The sequence below is a fragment of the Andrena cerasifolii genome, chromosome 8 (genome assembly GCF_050908995.1).
Source record: "Andrena cerasifolii isolate SP2316 chromosome 8, iyAndCera1_principal, whole genome shotgun sequence".
NCBI lineage: Eukaryota > Metazoa > Arthropoda > Insecta > Hymenoptera > Andrenidae > Andrena > Andrena cerasifolii.
In genome coordinates this window covers 3479220-3506195 of record NC_135125.1, presented here as the reverse complement: position 1 = coordinate 3506195, position 26976 = coordinate 3479220, and the positions used below count along the sequence as shown (strand labels likewise).

Here is a 26976-nt window from a genome sequence, read left to right as displayed (position 1 = left end):
AACCCATAAAAATGTAAAAATTTCCTTCCTTTCTGTTTTTATTTCTTTTCGAGCCTTCTTTGCGGCGTAGACGAACTTGCCATTGTGCCATTTATTTATAATACATTACTCTGAATTTTTATTCGTAGCTCAAAACATTTATGGTACAACTTGCAGTCTTTCATTTAAAATTTTATTTTAAAAAATGCCAACAATGAAAAGACCATTTTGCGCCTCTAATTTTGCCTGTAGGGACAAGCCGGGCCTGCCAATATAGAATACTGACACAGTCACTGAGCCATCGTTCTTCAATTCGTCATCAAAATGAATCGCAATGAACTACCCCAATTTTCCATCGTAATGCGCGCAACGGGCAGCTATCTCTCGTCAAGCATGCCAGGCAGTTTTGCATCGCCCACGTCGTCGCTGATGCTAGGCCGACAGGATCGCCGCAAGACCACAGGAGCAGCGGTGTTTTCATAACACGCGAAACAGCCAGGAGGCATATCCTGGCCCCTCCTCGGCGCCGCTAACTCGTTTGGCATAAGCAAGCCGCGTATCATCCACTGAAACCCGACGCGCTTTTCGGAAATTCAATATACTCGCCCCCGTCTCTTGGGCCGACCCTCTGCGCCCCACAGCCTTCATTGAGGACCCCACGAAACGAGGCGAGGGCGCAACAAAGAAGGCCAGCCTCTAAAAGCATATTCCAACGATTACGAATCCTCCGGCGACGCTAGGAAATCTTGCCTCCCGCTTGCTCCTTTCTCTCGCGTTTTTAATCCTGCTCCATTAAACGCTTCCCATCGCGTTGCGCGGTTGCTCCTTTTATCTCTCATCCGCGGAGGATAATGTCAGGGATTTCCAGCGCTGCTAATGATTCGGAAGAAAGCTCAGGTTGGAGAAGTGTGAAATAATACTGGTGTTGGATTTTTATTGGGCGGTGTTTATATTACGATCTGCAGTTGACGATTTTAGTGAGAACTTCCTTGGTAGTATTTAGGGATGAACTTCGGTAACATTGAAAATAAGCGAGAATCTTTGAAAATTGGAGGAAGGTGGGTTAGGTCTGGGTTAGGGAAAATTGGGGGAAGGACCAAATACAACACATTGGCATACTTTTCACTGCTTTTCATCTAAGTAAAAAGGAAGATTATAGTTTGGTTATTTCATTTCTAGCAGTTGCATTTCAGGCTCAGTACAATTAACAAGTTTATGGTAAAAAACTGAATATTCAATAAATTGACTAAATAAAATAAAAAGTAAGAGCGAATTCAATTGAATTTGCGATAAAAATATACCATTGCCGTTTCTGACTGATTTTCATCGCAGGAAGGAGCCTCATTAATATCTTGGGAATTGATTAACGTTTGGCTGAGATTGTCACTGAAATTCATACTTAATTCTATTTTAATACAGTTTATGGATTTGATTACTGCTCGAGTGTGAATACGTGTGGTTCGTTCTTGAGTTCTATTTAATTGCATGTTTTACCTGGTGAGCATAGGGTAAATGGAATTCCGGGTTGATACGGTGGAAATTAAACCCCGCGCATATCTCGTAATTATGAATTTCCAAGCATTCAGACGTTGCTGTTCCCTTCGTTTCTTCCTTTTCCTCTATGCTGTTTTAATGAACCTTCCGTGCACCATCGCCCCTAACGAATTGGTAACTTTTATCAGACACTTCCAAGAAGAAAACACGTAATAACGTTGGGAAAAAACACGAGATAACGCGAAGCATTAGAAAGAAATTGTATATTTCAAAGTAAGCAGTTATCTTTTTAGTCTAATCCAGTTTAAAAATTACTTGCGAAAGATGATAACATTACGTGACAAATATATAAAGTTAATAATATTTTAACAACATACGATTCAACATTTTAAACACATTTCTTTCGAGCGAATGGGATATTGGATTCTCATTTAATAGTTGATTAATGGTCTGGAAAGCTACCACCTAAAAAGTAGTATACAAAATTCTGAAAGGCGCGTTACATTAGGGGAGACCAGGGCGAAGTGAACCTCGGGGTAAAATGAGCTTCCTTAATTTATTCTTTAACAATAGAATATATTTACAAATTTTGGTGACGTGATAAATGTGTGTAATACCACTGTGATAATTATACACATTCAGATATCGAAAAATGGAAATTCATTTAAAAATTAAAAATGAAGTTTTAGAGACTTCCAATTGCTTTTCTTTTCAATTTAGCTTTTTGGATAAATGAGTCTTAGATGTGTTATTTTAACTCCAAATTTTTTCTGCGTGTCTATAACTAGCTTATAAACATACATGTACACGCGTTTGAGAAAACATTAATCCTAACTTTATTAAATAATTAATTTTCCACTGAGTACACATTCGGGGCAAAGTGGTTGGGGTAAACTGAGCTGCAAAGAAAAGATGCGCGAGCGATGTGCGCAATAACCTAACCTGCCAGCTGGCTGGGAAACCACGCGGCGTGATGGAACAGAATCTAACCTCAAAAAAATTAAAAATCTGTCACAAGTTTTTGACAAACACGGTTTTAAAAAAACAGACACTGACGTGCTACACACGTTATCCCATCGTAAAGGGTTAATAATTACCTATATCCTTAATTAAAACTCGTATTTTATTTCAGCTCACTTTACCCCATATATGTAACCCCTAACCTAACCTAGACCTAACCCCATATATGGGGTAAAGTGGTCGTTTTGGCATTTTCTTTTCAAGTTGAATTTTAATATACATTAAGTTTATTTTAAGTATTGCTATTCGTCATTTATCAATAGTAATGCTAAAATTATATTATAAATCTATTTCCACTCATTTTTATTGAAAGGGAAAAATTTTATTCGATTTCTAACTTTTTTTGCGCCACTTTGCCCCGGTCTCCCCTTACTATTTCATCAGTCTAACAGAAATACAGAAAATATAGGAATTTTAAGAATTTGCTCATTGTGGTTCGCGTTTACCCTTTTACACTTCAAATATACCTGCCAGGCACTTATTATTAAACTAACATTATATGTCTACAAATTTCACTGAACTCTAAAAATGGAAGAATTTGTAATTTTTAGAATTAAATGAATTACTGAGTTTGAAAATACTCTGCTGTATTAGGTTGAGGGTTAGATTTAATAGCAGTGAACCTTTTAACCGACGAACCTTGCCAAAAGGCGAAGGGATAAAAACACAGTGTTAACTTAAGGGGTATTAGGCGCTTGAAAATCAAGTATTTTTGCGAATTAATTACAAGGTGATGAAAGCAAGCACAGACATTTCCTTCTATACAATGCTTATTACTATCACCTAAAGTAAAAATAGCGCCACACGAGATTGATTAGGTATACAGTGTTTTAAAAAAAGTGTATTTGGTTTGGCACTGATATTGAGCTTAAAAATAATGATAAGTACAACGTTTTCCTTGAAATATGATTCTCCTAAAATCCGCAACTTCGGTTTGAACCTCAGAAAAAACAATTGAACCAAAATTATTAAAGTGGCGACTAGAGAAGGCGATTTTTAAGATAAATGTTGAATTTCGGTGTGCACAGATGGTTGCTTTTTTTATCTCGAAAAATAGACTTTAAACTTTAGTGTTGAGGATCAGATCGGAGAAGCATATATTTTGAACCTAAGGAATCCGAAATGCATAATTATTTCCCATCGCCGGAGGCATTTAAATGTTTTTCCGACATCTTTTGTAATTTACGAGATACAAGCGCATAAATAAAAGGGTAGGTACGCGAGGAAAGGGAAACGCAACTCGAATCTCCACGCTGTTGTACTCGGTTATTATGACCTTACCTACACAATAAAACATTAACTCAAACAGTGTTTCTTAACATTATTATTTTTTTTGCCAAATATTGTCTGTTATTGGGAATATTTTTGCTAACGGAGCTTATTTTTTATAACTATCCCATTGTCTCGAAGGTAAATAAATATGCATTTTGGATTCCTTAATACCTGTAGAAACACATGCTGTAGAAAACTTTCGTTGCCAGCCAGGTCCAAAATTGACCAATTTCAAGTCGATCCAAACCTCCTTTTTTTTTTGCAATTACTGCAAAGTCACAGAAAAAACGTCTACACATAAAATAAAAACTCATCTACTTGTATCATCATTTTTTTATCCATCTCCTTGTAATTAATTCGCAAAAAGTACTTGATTTTCGGGCGATTCAATTACCCAGTACCCTTAACCCTTCGTTGAAACCCTGGGTGTGAGCCACCCATAAGCTGACTTTCACGCTCTGTACCTTCTACATGTAAAATAAATACCTTTCCTCCAAAGCAGACTTATAAACTATTTTTTCCTCAAAATATTATATCCGAACAACAACTCTGTAGACGTTTAGCTTCTAATATTGAAATTTGTAAAAGTTACAATTTTTTGAAGATTTTCTTTGTTTTCCCTCTACGTATGGTAATCTAGAATTTTTCCACAAAAACTGTGATAAAATTTCAATAAAACAACTATTGAAATACATTGTAGGGACTTTGAAAATGACCCATGATTTTTTTCATAACGATTGTATTCTTTAGATGGAAATGGCAGTCGCAGTGTTGGAGGGAAATACCCTCCTGGATTTCGGACACGGATCGTAGGGAGGAGGAACGCATGCGCGCGATGACGCGGTGACGTCAAACCAATCAACGCCAAGATGGGAAACGATGGGAAACGAAACGACGCCAGCGCCAAACCAAGCCAACTAGCCAAGTGAAGTGAAGCCGCAGCCAACCAGCGATGACAACCGATTCCCCGGCAACGCTGCGGCCTCACTTGGCTAGTTAGCTTGGCTTGGCGCTGGCGTCGTTTCGTTTCCCATCTCGGCGTTGATTGGTTTGACGTCACCGCGTCATCGCGCGCATGCGTTCCTCCTCCCTGCGATCGGAGTCCGAAATCCGGTAGGGTATTTTCCTCCAACACTGGGCAGCCGATCAAAAATTGCTCTGGGTGTGAGCCACCCAGGTATGTCAAAGTTGTTCGAAAAAAGAGGTATGTCAACGAAGGGTTAACATGAATTATTATCACTCATTTACATTTTGTCCTTTTTCCTTACGTCAGTGTGTAATAAAGACGATTTATTATTATTACTACCTATTCAAAGCTCTTCTAAGAGCACACCTCTGTTCAATCTACACACCAGTAAGTTGGAGCGCATAGGATTAAAAGCGATACTTCACGTTTGGCGTCTAAACACAATTAATGCCGAGTTTTCCAACCAGCTCTGGCAACTTCCATGAACAGAGAGCAGGATACGTTTGTCCTTAGCATCGAACAATCGCGAATGAGCAAGCAGCAGAGCGAGAAATCAATTTAAGCTAGACGTCGCATTCGACGTGGCTGTATACTGAACCGAAAGATAAGCGTCTTTGTCCTTTGTCAACCGCGCTTCGTATTGTCCTCCTGACTTACCGCGATGGTAACCAGGAGAGAAGAGAATTCACGCTTTGCCTACTGCACAGTATCCGCGAGCAAGCATCCCTATCGAATGGTAGGCTAAAGGTCTAAACACACATATCGGTTCGGTGTCACTACCGTTCCAGGCGTTGCCAGTGGTAAGAAGAAGAGGGACTTAGAGCAGCGCCGTTCAGGAGTTGCCCGACAGGGCAACTGGTCAGACAGCCTGGGGCAAACACTTGCTGGCGGCGGGCAAGACACGCCTCCCCGGGCAATACGGTACAGATGCCAGGATGAACAAGGACCGTGCCTGCCTACGCATCCACGAGCCTGTGCTCCCGCCACAACCATTCCTCGCGACTCCGCTGTAACGATAGCTGACATCATTGCCCGGAGCTTTGCCCACAGCGTTTGCCTTGGGCAATTGCGGCTGCCCTTGCCCTGAACACGGTAGCCTGACCGGCGCTGACGTAGAGGGTCTCTTCTTCTTACCACTGGCACGACGGAACGGTACCACGGAACTGATATGTGTGCGCAGACCTTAAGTATGCTACGCTAAAAACATCGTCGGACGGTATTTTTTGATCTTGGACTCTACGCGTGTGAACCCTGTGTTCCATGCAGTTGTCCCGATTGCCCCGTGAAATTACTTCTCACGGAAGTACCATAAGTCTTTGACGGGTTGTAATAGCGCACTCAATCCTTTTAATTGTTTCATAAATCAGCGGGCTATAAGCGACAGGTTTCCGCAGCCACTGGGTTGAAATGGTAATCTGCTGAGAGCGTTGTACCCCACAAATTGCCGTAATAGAACCGTTAGTCAGCTTACTTAGGCAGCCTACAGAAATACAATATTGGGAAGTGTAAAAAGAATATGTTGCATAGCGAGAGGAGAATTACCGCAAGGTCTGATCCACAAGTTCGAGGGCTTTGTTTATAAATATTTCGTTGTTAGTTTTACAATTATTTACGTAGGATCCTCTTCCGATGCTATACACCTCTGGAATCTTTTTTCCTAGTCTTCGGAAACCGCCTGGTACACCGAAACTGGAACTGAGTTTGGCACTTCCGTCGATTTGTCAATGACTTCCTCCCGCGTAGAAAAACGTCGACCTTTTAACGTCCGTTTCAGGCAGGGAGAAACGAAAAAGTCTGCTCAAGACAAATCAGGCGAATATGGCGGTTTCGGGACTACGGGAAACGAATTTTGGGCCAAAAGCTCTTGAACGAGAAGTGCCGTATGTGGCCCCGCATTATCACGGTATAATAGCCTAGCTGATCCAAAATGGCTCGGCATAAACCGTATGAAATGTTCAAACTTTCTGAGAGCTCTCTTACTGTGATTCGTCGAACTTTTTGCACATAGATTTCCTAATTCCTGGTTTATTCTTTCGGTTGTTGAGGTTGAAGGTTGTAAACTTGTAAACTTTTTAATAATTTGTAGTAGTATCTCGGAACACTTTTCCCGAGTTTAGATAAAAATTTAATACAGGTTCTCTACTTTTTAAAATCAGTCATTACTGAAAATCTTTGAAAACGCGAAACACGTTTTCGTGAAACAATGATAAATTAAGGGTTAATGACACTGTAAAGTTCGGAAAAGCAGCCTGATTTTGAGAATTTTTTTATGCGAATATAATGAATGGAATACAAAATCTATTTGCAGGCCTTTATTGTACATACCTTGAAGTATGATCACAATTTTTTTTAATTTTCTTAATACAAAATGGTGGCGCCACAGCTCAACAAAAGAAGCTTCTTCTGAAACACAGTGTTCCGTGGCCGGAAAGATTTCTCCTTCGATTTTTTATCTAGAACAAAAAACAAAAAATTTTTTAGTTCTATATAAGATTATCTCGGGAAGTACACGAGGCAATTAAAAAATACTGCTTTTTGTACGAATGGTGCATGATTGAACAAAACGTCGCAACAATTTCGAGGTTATGACAGTTCCGTGTTTTGTTCAAATACGCACCATTCTTATGAAAATCAGTATTTTTTAAATTCCTCGTGTACTTCTCGAGATAATCTTGTATAGAACTACAAAAAATCGGTTTTTTGTTCCAAGTCAAAAATTGAAGGAGAAATCTTTTCGGCCGCGAAACACTGTTTTTCAGAAGAAGCTTCTTTTGTTGAGATGGGGCGTCGCCATTTTGTATTAAAATTTTTTTTTAAAAATTGTAATCATATCTCAAGGTATGTAAAATAAAGGCCTTCAAACAAATGTTGTATTTCATTCACTATACTCGCATAAAAAATTCTCAAAATCAGGCTTTCCGGGTTCTAAGTGTCATTATCCCTTAACTGATTAAACAGCGCGGCTGAGGCCACTTGGTGGATCTATAGAATAAACAATAGAGAATCGAATCCCCAAATCTTAGATCCTAAAGTCGCACCTACCGCGCCTTGCAAATGATATCCCCGAATTTTTTGATCAGCCCTTGTAGTTAGAATTCATTTAGAACATTTAATTATGTTTGTAGAGATTACGATACTGTGAAAGGTGGAATGTGTTAGGTCAGCGTTGCTCCGATGGGCGGTCCGAGAGCACAAGCATCCATCGCGTTTTCCAAAGCTCGCGTGGAAGGGGGCGCTCGAAACCAATGAAGTTGCGGCCATGTAACGGATGGGGCAAATTCTAGTAGTGTGCTGATTTCACGTCGATTAAATTGATTTGATTTTTTCTTCATAAATTTGTATTGTCATCCAAACTACGTATGCCTGCAAAGTTTCAAGTCTATTGGATAGTTGGAAGTGGGTTAAAATTGAGTTTATACATTTGAACTAAACAAACATACATACAAACAAACCGAGTATTGAAGCTGAATAAAAATCGTTTAATAAGAAACTTTTTGTTAATCAGACGTGTAAGTGGGACTGTTCAAGTCTATTCCGTCCAATTATTTATATAAATAATCCAATTATTTATATAATATTATTATTATTGTTTAATCATTAGTCAATTCCTGTTTATTTTTCCAATTCCTAAAATGTAGAACACTGGGGCTCCAAGAGTCCCAGTTATGTAAGCCTACGAGTACGAGCCTACTGCTAGAGTTTTTCCCATCCGTTACATGCCCGCAACTTCATTGGTTTCGAGCGCTCCCTTCCACGCGAGCTTCGGCAAACGCGATGGATGCTCGTGCTCTCGGACCGCCCATCGGGGCAACGCTGGTTTAGAGGAATTTCAAGTCATCAAGTTATGTGCATCACTCTGTAGAGTAATAAATAACAATATATATTCTTATGCATTATTGAGATTCTGTGTTTTATTACAGAAAACAGTACTCTCTTCTTAATGCCTACATTGCACTAACTAAACCATAATTCACACAATATCGTAACTTGACATGTCTCCGCAGCTGTTTCACATTACAATTCACGTATAAATCGATTGGTTCCTAGGAATTTAAAACTCTCCACAGATCGATCATTGGCAACCCCGCAGGCTCTGTCATCTTTGCAACACCTGTTTCCACTTATAAATATCGTTCTGAAATTCAGAGCCTTTAAATAAAATGTCTTTAAATAAAAACCCACAGGAAATTAATTCGCACATACTACCCCCGATTAGACGATCCCGAATTATTCACCCTCACATACTTAATACAACATACAATCACTTCAATAACTTACAACAGTACTTACAGCGAGTAACGAAAATATTCAGATACTTTTTAAAATCGTATAACGAATTTTTTAGAAGCTAGAAGAATTAGTTAGCCAGGTGACGTGATTCGTCGTTTTGAAAAAAAATGCAATTGGTCGGAATAGCAAAAAAAAAATAGTAAAGGTCCGTTTTTAAACTTTTTTTATGAGCCTGTAATAAAAATTAAAAAAAAACGATCTTTACTATTTTTTTTGCTACTCCGACCAATTGCATTTTTTCAAATCGACGAACCACATCACTTAGCAAACTAATTCTTCTAGCTCCTAAAAAAAAACTCATGTGATTTGCACCAATTCTAAAAGGGTTATGCGATTTTAAAAAGTGTCCGAATATTTTCGTTACTCACTGTACAGTACATCTTCTTAAACCACGAAGACAATATTTCAAACATTCACAACCCCCTAAAGTCCTCGTTAAAAGGTCCTCGTTTAAGCCTAGGTAACCAAAAGCAGTAAAGAGATCCGTGTACGGAGAGTGCGTCTCACCAGGGGCCGACTTTTCATAGGAGGAGTGTCTCCATTTTCCATTAAAACGTTAGCTCGACCTCCTGGAGGGACGTTACGAGAAGTAAGGAGGAAGCCAGGGTGGAGGAATGGCAGAAGGAAAGATACGCTGTCATATGGAACGCGGGTGGTTCTCTTTATCTGAGAGAAAAAAAAAAGGAAAAACGTTTCCGCAAGCCGGCATCGAGATGAAGACGGCGCGGCGGACGTGTCGCCGTGAGACGATGCGAAGCGAGATTGGCAGGGCGCGTGCGCCGGGGCCCGCGTGACGTCACGCCGATCGATCCGTCGCCGGCGGTCCCGCTGGCGCGATCTGCCGGCGACGTTGCGCAACCGGCCAGGGCGGCTTAAGGCGCCACCGAGGGAGGATCTTGCGCGAAGGTGGCGGAGGGCGAGGGCGCGGAGGGTTGCTCTCGGGGGTCGGTTTGACGGGAGAGACCCATCCCGTGTCGTAGCGCGTACTCGCGAGGGTGGGGAGCACCGCCGAGAGAGGCGAACGAAACGTACGTACACGGAACGACGGGAAGTCGTGGTTTAGCGATAGTTCTCCGGGGACGGAGGAACCGGCTACTCTTCGGCTGCGTTTTCCCATTCGCTCCCCGCCGTAGCTTCAGCCCCCCAGCGAACATTCTTTCGGGATTTACGCGGATACAGTGAGCCCACCCGGCTGGTGGGCATTGTGATGTTTCGCGGAAAGCCGAGCCGCATGAGGTGTGTACGCGTTAAGAACAGCGCCGAGTGACGTCCCAAGGAGGAGAGCCACGATTTCGCTACGCACGCTCAGGGTAATCCTTCGTTTTACTTCACCGCTTCGTCAGGACTCGCCGATTTCGCCCGGTTCCTTTATATCGTCGCCGGAACGCTGGCGGAGGTATTGGTATCGTTAGGTGTCAAGGTTAGGAAGTTCTCCGGGGATGGATGACCGACCACGAGCAGCATTTTTCGGTGTATACACAGTGCGGCAAGATGTGACAGGGGTTGCTAGGATGAAGCGAACGTAACTGATTCTTCCTAAACATTCATTTGTCTCCTCCAATTTAAATGTACACCGTCGGCAGCGGTTCGCAGGCAGAAGTGATTCAGAAGATTGGGCAAGTTCCTCGACTGGTGTAGCCTTTAGAGTACGCGGCCTGGTATTTTTAATGGCGTTTTGAGTCTCGGGAACAGGAGGAAGTCGCATGGAGGTAAAACTGGTGAATAGGATGAGTGATTGAACACGGTGACTTGTTTTCGTGTTACAAAACTCGCGCACATTTATGAAGCGGTGGCTGGGTGCGTTGTGCAGGGAAGACCAGCTTCCTGGCTGAAGGCTTTCTGGTCGCGAACGGATCATGTATCATTAGTATTATTTATTTCACATTTTTTTTAGCCTTTCCGACCATTTCTTCTCCTTCTTCGCCTTCGACTGATTCTCCACCCTCGCGAAATTGTTTATGACAATCAAAAACATGCGTTCTTCATGAACACTCATCACCGTAAGCTTGTTGCAAAAGTTTCGTACGTATTTTTTTACGGTTGCGCCAAGATTCGTGCGGAGTGTAATAACAACACTTTGCTCCATGATTTTGTTGCAACATCATTTGCAGTTTCATGATACAGCAATGCATTATCATCTTTGGTTCAAACTGCTTTCGATTATAGAGGAAGGATATAGCTATCAAAGGATATACAGCACCAACAGACGGTGCAATGTATACTGCGTTTATAGTAACGATCCCGATCATATATTGGCGCACTGTGCGAGTTTCTGTTGGTATATACCTACTTGGATCTTGAAACTTGAAACACGATGAAGCGTAAGCACTGTTGAGCCTCTGTGAAGTGATGTAGTAGGGTCGTGCGAAGGCTAGAAAATTGTGGGAAAAATGGTGTGATAGAAATTAGTTTTGGAGGAAATAATCACTTGATACAGGGTAACTCGGGGTAATGTGTCACCGCAGGTAATATGCCACTTCTCAATAATTTTTTAAATAATGCACAGATGCCATTACCACTTGCAATAATTCTGTTCAATTTAGTGTGACTGCTAAGACGACAGTAGATTTTGGCATTTACCTTCTTTTACTTTCAGTAAATCCTGGTGAGTTGTAAAAGTATCGTCTTGATTTAATTTCAGACTGTAATTAGAATGCAGATTATACATTCGTGTGAACAGTTATAGAAAAAATCCATAGATTATGACAAAGTAGATTAACAAACGAATTTCACAACCTCTAGCACATCCGTTAACACTGTGTACTTTGTGGAGAGATTTCAATCCTTCCTTTTATAACCGTGTGGAGTAATATGCCACATGTTTGTTGGTATAATATGCCAAAACTAATATTTTTATGACTCTTTCTGTTTAATGCCATCGAGTTGTTTTTTCGTATTAGAACCATGCCTGAGAAGTATGTACGAACTTCAAACCGTGCTGTTTGGTCAGACGAAAGTTTAAAGGAAGCCATTCGAATGGTGAAGGAGGCTCGTTCTACAATATAGAACAAAAATTTTGAGAATGTAGATATTTTTTATGACAATTCGACTGACGCAGAAAATGTGCAACTACCGTGCAATATGTAAACCATATTATTACGATAAAAAGGGACGTAAATGTGACTGGGTAAAAACTACTTGTTGCAAAAAGTGGGTCCACGAAGACTGCGTGGAGATTGGGGACTGTTTAGTTTGTTAGAAACAGCTATTTTTTCAAATATATTTTACGTTTCATTGAGTTCAAATATTTGTTACTAGTTACTAATAGCTTGAGTAGTTTAAAATATTGTGGATTCTCAAAAATTTGAGTGATTAGTTCGCATTTCATAGCTTGTGGCATATTACCTCAGACTACTTTGTGGCATATTTACCCACCACTTGGGTAATCTGCCAGTTTCGAGGACTTTTGTATTTGTGCGTTTCTCATTGAACTATAAAATTCACACATCTTTACTTATTACTCAATATACAGAATTAGTTACACTTTCATATAGTTTTATCTATTTCCCTGTATCTACTTATACTTCTGAGATATCGCGTCTCAAAGTTAACTGTGGCATATTACCCCGAGTTAGCCTACGAGAGGAGTTGAAAAATGACTTTCTTCAATTCCTTTTTTTTTTCTTGCTATTATACACTTGCGAATTTAAGGAGACCCCGAGTACAGTGGAAGGGAACGAAAGGCTAATTCCAGAAGCTATTGGGATCAGAGATCTACGTAGAAATCCTTCGTTTGCCCGGCGCAAAGAAAATAAACGTCCCCAGCCCTCGCGGATAGCCTTTGATGTCTATTGAAATGTCATCCTTCTCAATAATTCCTTAGACGGTGCGGATTTTCCGTGTCACCTACATCCTCGCTCGATCTTCAAACAATGGACGCTGTCTGGGGTAGCGTGTGTATCTGAAAAGGGGCAGACGTAACAAGAAATTTTCTCGTGACAAAAGGAAAAGTCCCATTGTCCTCCAACTCCTGTGAAATGAAAGTATTGAATTATATTTGTAGGGAAAATATCATTAGTATTATAACAGAGGAAAAGTTGATCGAAACAAACTGTATATTTAGTACGTATTCGAGGAAATAAAAAATAAAGAAACGAAGGAAGGACACAGCTGCGACTTTCTCCATTTCTTCGGAGCTTTCTTTCGTCTCCGTGCAGAAGTATGAATTACCATATTACTCGTGTCCCTAATGTAATCAGAAACTTTTTCGCCGGTAATGCATATCGAATTAGTCGATGTTTTTGGAACGATATTTCTTCTTTGAGCGATTAGCATGTTTGGCAACTTATCGGTCTCAGAATTTCTTTGCAGCTCATTTTGATTTCACACCTTTTTTATATTCTAATTATTATTATCTTCTATTCTTTTGTGATTTATTTGATTTCATGTACTTGGCGTAATTTTTTTTACTTTTTTCGAGTTTTGTTGTGGTAGAGAATATCTTTAAGCTGCGTCGAATTGTGGTTTGTCTGTATTCCGTTGCTTTCATTGCTACTTCTGAATTCCTGAGCAGTTTTCTTGGTTCTCTCTTTTACGTGCAGAAATTAATTTAGATGAACTATCTGGAATTTAACACGTATATATTTAAGCACAACTGTCAGTTACTCAATTACACGTATTATGCAAATATTAAACTTGAAATTGCACTTTATTAACTCGGCGGGAGGCGCCACTGGGTAAAAATTTACCACGGAGGCGCTAGTTGCGAAAATATAAAGACCGTTTGAGTTTTTGTTACAATTTTTTAAAGAACTTTAATAAAGATTTTAAGATATTTCACAATTTTTGTTTGATTCTTAAAACACTGTACTTCAACATAAAAATTACACAGTTAAAAAAAATATTCTGAAAGCGTGGTTTTTTACGTTTCAATTTTGGGTATTTTTCACCCGGTAGCGACAACCCGTTACAATAATATGAATTGCATTGAGTGACTCAATATTTTATTATAATTGCCATTTAGTTTTCTACAGTTAGCTCACTTTCATTTTGATTAGTATTTACTACTTAAATTATTTCTTAAGCCCCTAAATTTCCCAATTTTTCACTTTTACATTCCATTTGCTTCTTTCAACCCGGCAGAAGGCGCAGCCCATATTGTCACACAGTTTGTCGCTACCGGGTCAAAAATACCCAAAATTGAAACGTAAAAAACCACGCTTCAGGAAATTTTTTTTCAACTTTGTAATTTTTACGTTAAAGTGCAGTGTTTTAAGAATCAAACAAAATTTACGAAATATCTAAAAATCTTTAATAAAGTTCTTTAAAAAATTGTAACAAAAACTCAAACAGTCTTCAGATTTTCGCAGCTAGCGCTTCTATGGTAAATTTTACCCAGTAGGGCCTCCCACCCAGTTAACCATGACAGATGAAATAAAAAATATCAGATATACGATTACTGATAAGAACCACCCAGAAATTAATTACAAGCCGAGAGAGCCGAATCGCAGAAAATTCATCGAAAAATGTGTATAAGAAGATGTTAGGAAAGTGTTACAAGGAGCGGAGAACGTTAATCGCATTAGCTAGTAAAGTCTTGCAGCGACGATGTGCTCACGTAAGCGCAGTAATCCTAATCCTACGCGCGTGATTCGTGAATTATTAATCACGCGAGTCCGCGAGACTTCCTAGGATTTGCGTCAGCGAATTTCTTAGCGACTGGCGTGTCTAAATGTAAAGCAAATGCACCCACCTTCGATCGGCCGCTCATGCGCTGACTTATACTACTTACCAGTTAATTAGCTGCGTCCTAGGCATGCAGAATCCACTTAAATCTTTCCCGTCAGCTTAATAATCGCTGCTTCGACCGCTTAATCTAATTTCGTTCCACTTACCTTGCCAGTGTATTTTACATATTTCCTTGCTATTAACAATTTATTACCAAACCAGCTCGAAGTTGCTTCAACTTTCCTCGCGCGATGTTAATTTCTTTCAACTCCAATCACGCGGCTGTAACGGGCTACCTAAGGAACGCTTAAGTCTCAAAAGAACGACCGCAGGCGATTTTTATTTCAAGCTTCCTCGCTTTGCTAGGCGGTTGCAGCTCTGCATTCTGCCATTAACGAAAGAACGACGATCCGACGATTTTTGTTCGGTTCTAATTGGGGCCAAACCTGAAAGCCTGTTCACTAACAAGGGAACATCCCGAACCCGGAAATTCAAAAAATTCTGAAACTTCGTGAATACGTAGGGAATTTCCTCCTGAATACAACGGAATTTTTGTTCGCTGCCCAAATTCACTCTAAGGGGGGTGTAATTGACCCCTGAAAATCCGGTTATTTTCCGATTTTGTGTTATAACTCGCGAACTGTAAAATATTTGTTTACCAAATGCTAGATCTAATTAAAAGAAGCAACTTTTGTCTTGAAACTTTTTTTCTATCTCTTACAGTTCGCGAGTTATAACGCAAAATCGGAAAATAGCCGAATATTCAGGGGTTAATTTCACCCCCTTCGAGTGAAGTTGGGCAGCAAACAAAAATTGTGTTGCAATCAGGAGGAAATCCTCTACATATTCACAAAGTTTCAGAATTTTTTTAACTTTCGGGTTCGGGATCTTCCCTTGTAAGAGCAAATACAGGAACCGCTGACAACGACACATTGATTTGGAGCAGTTTACTGGACAGACACACTGCTCGTCGAGTGGATTGCCTCGTGGATCTAATCTCGCTAATAGAGCAATGTCTACACGATTCAGATCTACCTTCATTTGGCACGAATCACGGACTCCAGGCAGGCCCTGTGCTTTTTGAAACGCCTGTAGCCTGTTCTGTCAGACATTTCTTACAAAAGAAGCCACCGGGCTGGCATTGTCTACTGCATCTAGCTTTATATTCCGCGCGTTACCTTATCCAACTGTTTCGAAATGAAAAAAGCTCCGCTGGTCTGGTTCGCGCGTTACTCATAATGCTGTAGTTTAAATCAAATTTAACGATGCAGCCAGCGCAGCACAGGTTAAGGGGAGGTTCCAGTCTAAAAGTCGATTTGTTTTTTATATTTTTTTTCGAATGTTCAACCTTTTAGGAATACATGTTTAAAAGGATTTGTTGAAATTCGGAAAATTCCCGAAGTTGTAGGCATTTGAGTAGCGCCCACGTGAAACTTTAAACGTGTTTTTCTGGAAACAGAGTTCTCGAAACCGTGGGACCTGTATCTCCAAAAATTATTATCCGATTCGACTGAAACTTTTTTTATTTTGAAGAATATAGTTCTGGCTAGGGGAGGAACTAGAAAAAATTACAAAAATTGAAGATTTGTAATTTTTAAAAGCACTGAAAGGACGAAAAGTAGAGGGAAAAAGTGATTTCAAACTTAGTGTCGTTATTTTCTCAAAAAATGTCATTTTTGTAATTTTCCTGGTTTCCCCCCTAGCCAGAAGTATATTCTTCAAAATAAGAAAAGTTTCAGCCGAATCGGATAATAACTTTTGGAGATACAGGTCCCATCAATTTGGATCAATTTTTTGACGCCTTCGCTTTAACGACTCCTCAGTGCCGTTTGCAATGATTAATTATAAAACAAAAAATATATTTCTATAACTTAAGACATCCTTAATACAATGCAAAAAGTCCCATTAAATTATATATAGTAGTTTTCCTTTAATTAATTCCTAAATATCACCTATTTGTGGGGCTCTAGACCGAGACGTCCCCTTAGACTCATGAAATCTTATTTTCATTTCAGAATAATTAATGAACAGACTTTTCAGTAATACAATACCGTTATTCTGACTTAATAATAAGAGACTCGAATTTAGCATCGAGGGACAAATTAATTAATCAACCGATATTGTCAAGAAGCGTTTTAAAAATTACAACAAAAAATATAAACGGTGTGTATTAATGGAGAATATGTGTAATGGTTTATGATAACGTTTAATTCGATAGGGCTTCTCAGCAGTCCCGCGAAGGTAAACAATAACGAGGGCTGCACGTGCTTTTTTTAGATACGTGGGTGGTTCGAGGCGAGAGTTGTCGGGGGTGAAGGAACTGGTGACCTCGAGGAGGGTGCAGAAGAGACCCTCCACGAACGTTGTAAGGTCGGATGGAGGTTGCATCGGGGGCAGTCCAGGAAGCGACGGCGTCATCGCGGGCGGCCTGCTAGGCGGTTGCAGCGGTGGCAACGACGCCTTAGCAGAGTTAACTATCGAGGACCTGGCATCTCTTCCCGCCGGAAATCACACCTCCGCCAATCACACGGGCCATTCCTCTCATCACAAGGTCAGCGAACTTAGCCAAATCGATATCTCCTCGGTGGTATTCATCGGTTAAATGGGCCCCGACATATCTGGTAGCGAAACAGAATAATACACGGTGCTTCAAATTTAAACCACCAAACTGTGCTCATTTGTCTTGTGGGTAGGAATGTGAAAAAAAAAAGATTATATAATCGTAACTGCAGCTCAAAAGTTTGGGTACACTTGCCATTTTTGCATTTCGTATTTCAAACCTTGCACATTTGTAAAATCGTTTAATTTACGTCTAGATGTAGGCGATTGGGTGTTCTGACGCTGTAAATTCTTGTTCTTTTGTTCCTTTATAATTTTGGGTTTTCACCATTCGTAAATAACGTAATCGAAAGTTATATAAACTACTTAGTAATTTATAGAGAAGAAAATAGTAGCAAAAAGAAGCTGAATATTTTTATTAGGTATTGTATGTACAGAAAATTTAGCCCTTCGTTGACACACCTCCTTTTTCGATCAACTTTGACATACCTGGGTGGCTCACACCCAGAGCAATTTTTGAACGACTGCCATTCTCCTCTAAAAAAATCCAATTTTTGTGAAAAAAATCGTGGCTCAATTTCGAAGTCTCTCGAATGTATTCCAATAGATTTTTGATTGAAATTTTGTGTCCGTTTTTGAAAGAAAAATTCTAGATTACCACATGTCGAGAAAAAACGAAGAAAATCTTTAAAAAATTGTAACTTTTATAAATTTCGATATTAGAAGCTAAAAATCTACAGAGTTGTTGTTGAGATATAATACTTTGAGAGAAAAAATAGTTTGTACGTCGGCTTTGGAAAAAAACTATTCATTTTGCATGTAGAAGGTACAGAGCGTCAATATCGGTTTATGGGTGGCTCACACCCAGAGTGTCAACGCAGGGTTAAAAATACTTTTTTCACTAATGGGTTTTAATTAATGTGCAAACCTTGGTAGCGCAGGTTCGGAATTACTGTATTGCAAAGTTATATACAAAATGAGTAAAAGTATGCTTACTGTTGTAATAGGTTTTTCGAGTTCATTCGAGTGCTGTTTACTATTATATTTGAGACATTTGGAGGTAATCAGTTACTTGTATTGTGTCTTGGTGTCAAGGTATCAGTTTGTAATCACTGTATTAGTATCGACATACATTAGCAGGTAAAATTTGTGCAAAAATGCTGCGAAGATTTTCAAACTCATTCGGGGAGCAAATATCGCATTCACTGAAAGTACACGTGATTAAAACGGAACTCATAGAGTGCTAGACTCGGTCTCTCAGCGGTAAAAGAAATGGAAATTTAATTATCATTATTTCCCTCGTTTCATTGCAACTTTGTTGATATAACATTTTTTTTTTCATATTTCTGCCCGTAGAATATACCTATATACATATTCGTACAATTTCATCGAATAAATGGAGGGAACCCTGCATTTCACTGAAATATCGCTCTCATTTTTGCTGTGTCTGCAAATCCCTTTAATCCATTAGTATAAAATGAAATCGTACTCAAGTTCGAACGAGTAATGCGAGACTTTCGTACACCATATTAATTTGAAACTCAATGAATTCGGGAATTTGATTGTAGTTCAGATTTGATGTTTTAATCACTGGGGGCATTTTAAAGTGTATGTTTTTAAGATGTAGAGTTATTTAATTCGTTCATAACAATATGTTATATAATGTAGTAAATTGGGCAATTTAGGAGTGGGTCCTGAAACGCCATCTTTTGTAGAAACTGTACAAGAGAGAATAAAAAACCTAACCTAACCTAATGTAGTAAAGATGATGCAATGTGCTTAAAAGCACGTTTTGTTAGAAACATACATTCTCTTAAATAATAACAGTAATAATAAATCGACTTTATTCACCACAAATTACATAATTTATGGGATAAATTGGCGAGGTTCAGCATAGCTGCTGTTTTGCAACCTAACCTCAAATCTTTCTCCGGTTATGTTATATTTTTATATTGAATTTTGTAGTAGGTCTTTCTATACGTTCCTATTGACTTCCTGCATTTCCATCATTTTCTGTATCACAAGAATCAATATTATTTTCTATAAAAATTTATTAGAATAACAAATAGTTTTAATCAGTAAAAATTTTGTAGCAATCTATTAAGCTCGTTACTGAATGCCCAATAGTTTCTGATACTTTCATATTTACTTATTGAGAAAAGTTTATATATCACAAATATTTGTGAAAATTAAAAGAAAATTGAATCTCGACTTCGTTAAATTTTGTACTCAGCAGGCCAAATTTCTTAAAAGTCGTCCATGCCAACTACAATAAATTCTACCGTGTAATTTGAATCCCATTGGATTGGTGCTACTGATCGAACCAGGGTTGCCAACTTAGTAGAATTTCTGCTAAACCTGGTAGAATAAGGTACTCACTTGGTGACTAAATTTTGATTCTGGTAGATGGTAGAAAATCTGGTAGATCACAAAATAACTTTACTAGATTTCTGGCTGTTTTCATTTTTACATGATCTGATGTTTTTATGGCAAATTCATAGAAATAAATAAATAAACTAAATGAACAACACAATTTTTTGTTATAGTGAACTTTTATTTTGCAGTATGTCCCTCTAGTGGTTACTAGTATAATGAAAATGAGTGTTGGTAGGCTAGTATAATGAGATCATTGTTGCCAATATAGTAGAATTTCTACTAAAGCAATCCGCTCGTCGACTCACAGTATCTACTTCTTACATAAGGCCCCTACGATAGGTGAAGACCCGGGCTAACCTACAAAAGCATATGCCAAGAGTATTGCGTCGCTGAATAAGCTCACCTATTCGGCGAGATTTTTCCCGATAGTTTTCAACTATTTCGTTGTGGTTTCAACTTTCAGAGTTTTCATATTTAGTGGGACTTAACTTCTTCTTTACGGAATCACTAAGCCAACTGGCCCATGTCGCATCCAGTGGTGTAGATCAGCGTGGGTCCCAAATTCGCCATAAAATGTTAATCGATTATTTTTTTTAATGCCAACTACTTACCCCCCCCCCCCCCTCACACATACACGCACGCACAGAAAGTTAGTAGAATTCTAGTAGATTTTCTTCAAGACCTAAACCCTCCAAGGGTACGCCTACACGACGACACTTTTGTGTCTAGATCAATTGTCTTTTGTGTCTAACTACTGTGCCCGGATGGAAAGAAGTCGGTCGAGAAACTCTAGGGTCCGAATAGTATGTCCCTATTGGCCGGCGCGGCAACGTCGACGAATAGAAAGTAAGCAAACGGGACACGGGCGGCGGGAGCCAATGCGAGCGAAGAACCCCTCTTGCCCCTGTGACATTTCAACGGCCTTCTTCCCACCCGGACACAGTAGATCTAGTTGCAGTGTTTTCAGTCTAGCTCTAGCTGCAACTCAGTCTCGCGGACTGCTCTAGGCAGCTTCCAATCTTCCGGAAATTTTTTTGAGCGCCGTATACACTTGATCTAGACGCAAAAGTGTCGTGCAGACGTACCTCTAGCAGAAAACCATCCTCCACTGTTGGCAACCCTGGATCGAACCCCTCGCAACACCCGTCACATTAAAAGCACCCAGCCATTGCAATTCATTAAACGATATCCGCCATATTCGAGAGGGAACCAAAAATGCGCATCGCGATGTGACTGCGATCGCAGCAAAGAACAAACGGGATGCTTTCCCCCCCTTCGTTCCACGCACTCCATCATGTTCAATCGGTGCAATCTCTCGATTGCTCGTTCATTATCATCGACGATAAATAGAGGACGTACCAGTTCTCGGTGTACGTATCAATTAAGTATTATTAGACATCAGTTGACACGGAATCGCGGGGCAAACATAGGCGAAAATTAATTAAGCTTAAATGGGAGCTGCGGCGAATCGATCCGCTGGAAACAAATGGTGAAACACTGGGAATTACACGTACAAGTGCACGGACCACCGGGAAGGGGGTTGACGCGCGAGTCATTGCGGTTTCTTGAACTCGAATCTGTAATTGCGATAATTGGGGAACAGTCGATCGCGTTCGGCCATCCCAAGGACCACTGGCAGTACAATAATTATTCAAGACGCATTACACGCTGCTGCCTAATTATTCAATAACCGTGTGCACGCTCAGTGGAACATACAACATACATCAGCGACGCACAAGCATGGTCGGGAGGTTGGAGTGCAAACAATGAAATTACAAAGCGCGTCGCGTTCGTACGTGTGCGTCAGCTGTTGCATTGTGCAGCTGCCATATACTGGGTGGTTCGTTTTAAATCATTCACGCACGGGCCACCGGGAATCAAGTTACCATCGAGATCGAATTAAAGGGCCAGCAGCACTTTATCGATTCGCGTTAAAAAAAAGTGCGCTCTCTCGATTCTTTCCTGACAGGTTAATAAATTTCATAAAAAAAACACGAGATACCTTTCGATCCAAGTGATTGCACGTTCACGGAAGGTGCTTCGCTGTAAGCTCACGCGTAGAATTGATATTTTAACCTCAAAGTCAAAATGGCACTTCTAATTTTTCGCGCGTAACTCCTAAAGTATAAGAGACAGAAAAAAATGTTTTCAATAGAAGTTTAATGGTGCAATAAGCGCTGCAAACTTGTGTCAACAAAATTTTGAAAAAAAGTTTTTTTCGTCTGGGGATTTTTTTTTTTAACTCTTTTCAAAATTGCGTTGACGCGAGTTTGCAGCGCTTATTGTATCATTCAACTTTTGCTTCAATCATTTTTTTCTGGCGCTTGTACTTTAGGAATTATATGCGAAAAAGTGGGAATAAGTATTTGATTTTGAGGTTAGTTTTCACAGTTTTAGGATGTATCGGACCTATCTTCAAAGGGGTAGTTGATGAAAATTTGTGAGATTGTTCTTTTTAATGTTCCTGATGTGCTCAAAAAAAAATTAAACGAATTCACTAAACGGTTGCTGAGTTATAACGATTTTAATTTTCTATGGAAAGGGACGATATTGACAAATAAAACAGCTGAAAAAATATTAAAGAAATGGTACCAATGTTTTTAATTTTTACGGATAGATGAAAATATCTGCCGAGTTTCAATTGATTTCACTATACCGATTTAAATAAATAAATTATAACTTGAGAAAATTGTGAATTCAGGGCATTTTCACTGTCAAAAGTTTAGCAAATAATGCTTCAAAAAGCATTTGTAAATTGATAAATACCTTTCAAGGTGTAAAAATAAGATTCCAACTGTCGTTCGAGTTCCTTACATCTAGAGTTACTATGCGTAAGACGTAGATATTCAAGTATTTCAAATTTCGTATACTTTTGTCTAATATTGTACATCCTTATAGGGCGATTGGGTACGAATGAAGCATTAGGGTTTCCCTTATTTTCGACCTGCGATTTATTTTACTTTCACACCCTAATATGGTTCCATTTCATAAAAAAATAATCCCTGAACAAGTTTATTGCAATCGGACAACAGGAAATGGTGTCGACCAGGTCTTAAAGTTTAGAATTCATCAATGGTTTGAATTTGAAGAATTTCTCAAAAATGGTAAGCCCTATCGAAATTTTGTTCAAATAATATTAAAAGAGCATGTAATTTTCTACAATTTCTGTATATATCATTTTTTCGTGCTTCCAACCATTTTTTAGATAATAGCGTTTGAATATAGAGAAATCGGCACTTCGCGTGTATAGACAATACGTCACGCCGTACAGGTGGGAGGCGCGAAGTGCCGACTTCTCTATATTCAAACGCTATTATCTAAAAAATGGTTGGAGGCACGAAAAAAATTTATATACAATAATTGTAGGAAATTAAATACTCTTTTAATATTATTTGAACAAAATTTCGATAGGGCTTACCATTTTTGAGAAATTCTTCAAATTCAAACCATTAAGGAATTCTAAACTTTAAAGCCTGGTCGGCACCCTTCTCTGTTGTCCGATTGCAATAATCTTTTTCAGGGACTATTTTTTATGAATTGGAACCATATTGGGGGATGAGAGCAAAGAAATACAACAAAAAAAAATTCGACACGTATAAACAAAAACCACCCTAATGAAGCATACCCTTTTTCTTGTCTTGAGTCACTCTATAAACCCACAATGTTGCGTTCAAATCGTTGGGAGGAGGTTCGCGGTTTTCCCTGTGTCAGAAAAGTGCAACATAGTTTGCGAATATTTCTATACCATTCTGTGACGCTGAAAGGGTGGTGGCAAGGTTTCAGCGAGCAACGTATTTTAGCGTGCAACAATTTCGAGGAATTTCTCGTCCGTTTAGGTTCGTTACTTCGGGCTGCGAACTAACTCAATCCGTGCCTGAATCAGAGGCTTATACACTCTCCATCAGCGCCTCGAGCGAATCAAAGTCTCTTTGATCACGGGGGCAATCTTCTAGGTGATCTGTGCCCTTTCAAACCGAGACTCCCCCCTTTCCGGCCATTCTGCTCTCCACTAAATATTTTCCCGTTCGCTAGTCCATCGGCCCACGGCCCCGACTTCTCTCACCCGCCCCAATTTTATATTTGCTCCTCGCGACTCGCCCGTCCATTTTCTCCCCTTTTGCTCCCCTTTTAATACAGGGCGTACGTTGCACCGCTGTAACACTGCACTGTTGCAGCGTGTGCGTTTGACCCCCTTTCCCTTAATAGTCCCATTCACCGTCTCCTCCCTTTTCCTCTCTGTCGCTTCAGCGCATCACGTAACAGCGTGTGCCGTCAGAAGTTTTGGGTGTCCGGCACGCGTGCATTCGCCACCACCCAGCCGACGAATAAGAAGCTCAAGGAACACGCGAGACATCTAGAACCAACCTCCCAGGACGCTTTTGTCGTAGCAAGGAAAGAATAAAAAAAAGAAGAAGAAGCGAGCAGCCAACTTGCTGGCATTGTCCGCCGATTCGTTCTTCCTTATTGTTAGAACTTTCCTAGCCTGCTCCCATCCTCCGTCGGCGTCCTCTTATCTTCTTTTTCCCGATATTCCTGATATTCCTGATGCGCCTCGTTCTCCTCTGCGGCCTCCTTAAAACTGCAAGGATTTATCAAATGCTTCAACTGGCAAAAACAATCCTCCCTGCGGAAGGAGGCTGCTCCGGTTCCTTCGCGGTGTGTTTCCGCAGGGACAGTGCTCCCGGTGAACTGCCTGCGATACGAGCGTGTTTTATCCTCTTCCTTTGTACACATTTCGCGAGATTAAAAGGTCGGTTAACTCGGGGATGTGGGATGCAGTGATGTGTTTTACGAGTTTTACTGTGGTGTTGCAATATTATTTTAATTAATTTTTGGGTAATATCTTAGTGAAGTAGGATAAGTGGACTGAGCCAGGAGAAGTCCAATCTGTTGCGGGGAATTGGAAAATAGCCGTCGTCAATATTGACATCAATGTCAGTGCCGATTCTTTGTTCAATATTGATTGCCCTTAATAGCCCAGGCTTCTCAACCTATATAGCCAACCCTCAAGAAGCTTTATCTTCTGCTTACCTCACTTTCTTTCGTTAATCGCTTGCACTCAGGATTTGCATATTTTCACGAGTAGAATTGCCTAGAAATGCTCTGCACAACTGTAACGAATATTATAAGAATTTAAGTGGTTATAAATGTAATATCAGATTCCAATATTTTTATGTTTGACTCGAGGGATTTAGGGGAAGGTGGGGCAAGACGGGGTAGTTGAGGTTTGATGGTGAATAAAACACAGATTTTCATAATCAACTAATCAATTTTATGTGTGAACCATTCTTTGGTAATAAGTCTTTCAGTTTAACTGTGATTCAACCTAAGTTTTACAGGTTTAAATGGAATGTATAAAAAAATTCAGAAAAAGTCGTTTCTCCCCATCCTGCCCCACGGGTGGAGTAAGATGAGGTACCAATTAAAAAACAAAATAAATTAAGCATAAATATATACAGTAATTATTTATTGGATTGACAGAGGATTGGGTTACATGAACACAGGAGAAATGAGCCAATTTGCCACATATTTGGCAGCTTATCCACCTTTCCACAATGGAATCAGTTCTTTTGGACTAATTAAGGGGAGGTTTTGGTCTAAATGTCGATTTTTTTTATTTCATTTTTCTAATGTTCAACCTTTTAGGAAAACGTGTTTAAAAGGATTTGTTGAAATTCGTAAAATTCCCCAAGTTAAAGGCATTTGAGTAGCGGCAAATGCATGGGCAACACCCGGCCACTCGGCACTCACGTAAAACTTTAAACGCGTTTTTCTCGAAACAGTGTTCTCAAAACGGTGGGACCTGTATCTTCAAAAGTTATTATCTGATACGACTGAAACTTTTTTTATTTTGAAGATTATTCTTTTGGCTAGGGGGGGGGGAACTAAAAAAAATTACAAAAAGTTGAAAATTTATAATTTTTAAAGGCGTTGAAAGGACGAAAAATACAGGGAAAAGTGATTTCAAACGTGAAGTGTCGTTATTTTCTAAAAAAAATGTAATTTTTGTAATTTTTTTTAGTCCCCCCCCCCCTAGAAAAAAGAATAATCTTCAAAATAAAAAAGGTTTCAGTCGAATAGGATAATAACTTTTGGAGATAGAGGTCCCACCGATTAGGATCAATTTTTTGACGCCTTGACTTTAACGACTCCCCAAGGCTGTCTGCAATGATTAATTATAAAACAAAAAATATATTTCTATAATCTAAGACATCCTTAATACAATGCAACAAGTCCCATTAAATTATATATAGTAGTTTTCCTTTAATTAATTCCTAAAGATCACCTATTTTGGGGGGCTCTAGACCAGAACCTCCCCCTAATAGAAAAGAAGTATCATTTTCCTCGGTTCGTCTTCTGTCTGTAGTTTTTAACTATCCTGGAGCAATGAGAAACTTTAATTTTTATTTCTAGGTTTGTGAGGGCCATGATGGGGTAACTCGTTTTTTTTCGAGCAGATCGATAAAACCGAGTAGCTCGATTTTTTTTCAAGCAGCTCGATAAAACCGAGAAACTCGATTTTTTCGAGCGACTCGAATAAATCGAGCAGATCGAAATTTTCAAGCAGACCAACTCTGTCGAGTAGCTTGAAGCTTGAAGCTTGAACGTTTCGGGTAATACGAATGTTTCGAATATTTTAGGTTACGAAGAAAAAAGTAAGAAGAAAAGAAAGATAACAAAGAAAAGTGTATGCATACGTTCATAAATACAAAAAAAAAAAATGAAAAAAAAAAAGATTTAAATTTAGTACTTATTTTCAAAAGTTACAAAATATTTCCATTTACAGCTTACATTTTAATTATTCATATTACTTATTGAGAACCATTATTTACATTTCCGTAGATAAACGTAACCTAAAATATTCGGAACATTCGTATTGCTCGAAACGTTCAAGCTTCAAGCTACTCGACACAGTCGGTTTGCTCGAAAATTTCGATCTGCTCCAAGTATATTTGAGACGCTCGAAGAAATTCAACCTTCTCGATTCTTTCGGGCCGCTCGAAAAAATTCGAGCTACTCGGTTCTTTCGAGCCACTCGGTTCTTAGCGGTTGAGTGGCTCGAAAGAACCGAGTAGCTCGAATTTTTTCGAGCCACTCGGTTCTTACGGGTACTCGGCTCAGCGCGGCTCGAAAAACCGAGCCTGGCTCGGCTCGCTTTTCCCGAGTACTCGAACAGCCTAAAGGTCTGCGCACACATATCCGTTCCGTGTCAGTTCCGTATCCGTCGTGCCAGTGGTAAGAAGAAGACGGGCGTAGAGGGTCTCTTCTTCTTACCACTGGCACGACGGATACGGAACTGACACGGAACGGATATGTGTGCGCAGACCTTTAAGGTGTCTTTCCACTGTGAC

General features: G+C 39.6%; 1 protein-coding gene across 7 annotated transcripts in view; it reads left to right on the top strand.

The window, feature by feature from the left end:
* Positions 1 to 26976, top strand: part of Sick (sickie) — a 626930-nt gene that overhangs the window by 435664 nt on the left and 164290 nt on the right. For all 7 annotated transcript variants that reach the window (XM_076818204.1, XM_076818201.1, XM_076818200.1 and 4 more), the window contains one exon: positions 16967 to 17240. In XM_076818204.1, the coding sequence (XP_076674319.1) occupies positions 16967 to 17240 (274 nt within the window). The remainder of the gene's footprint in view (positions 1 to 16966; positions 17241 to 26976) is intronic.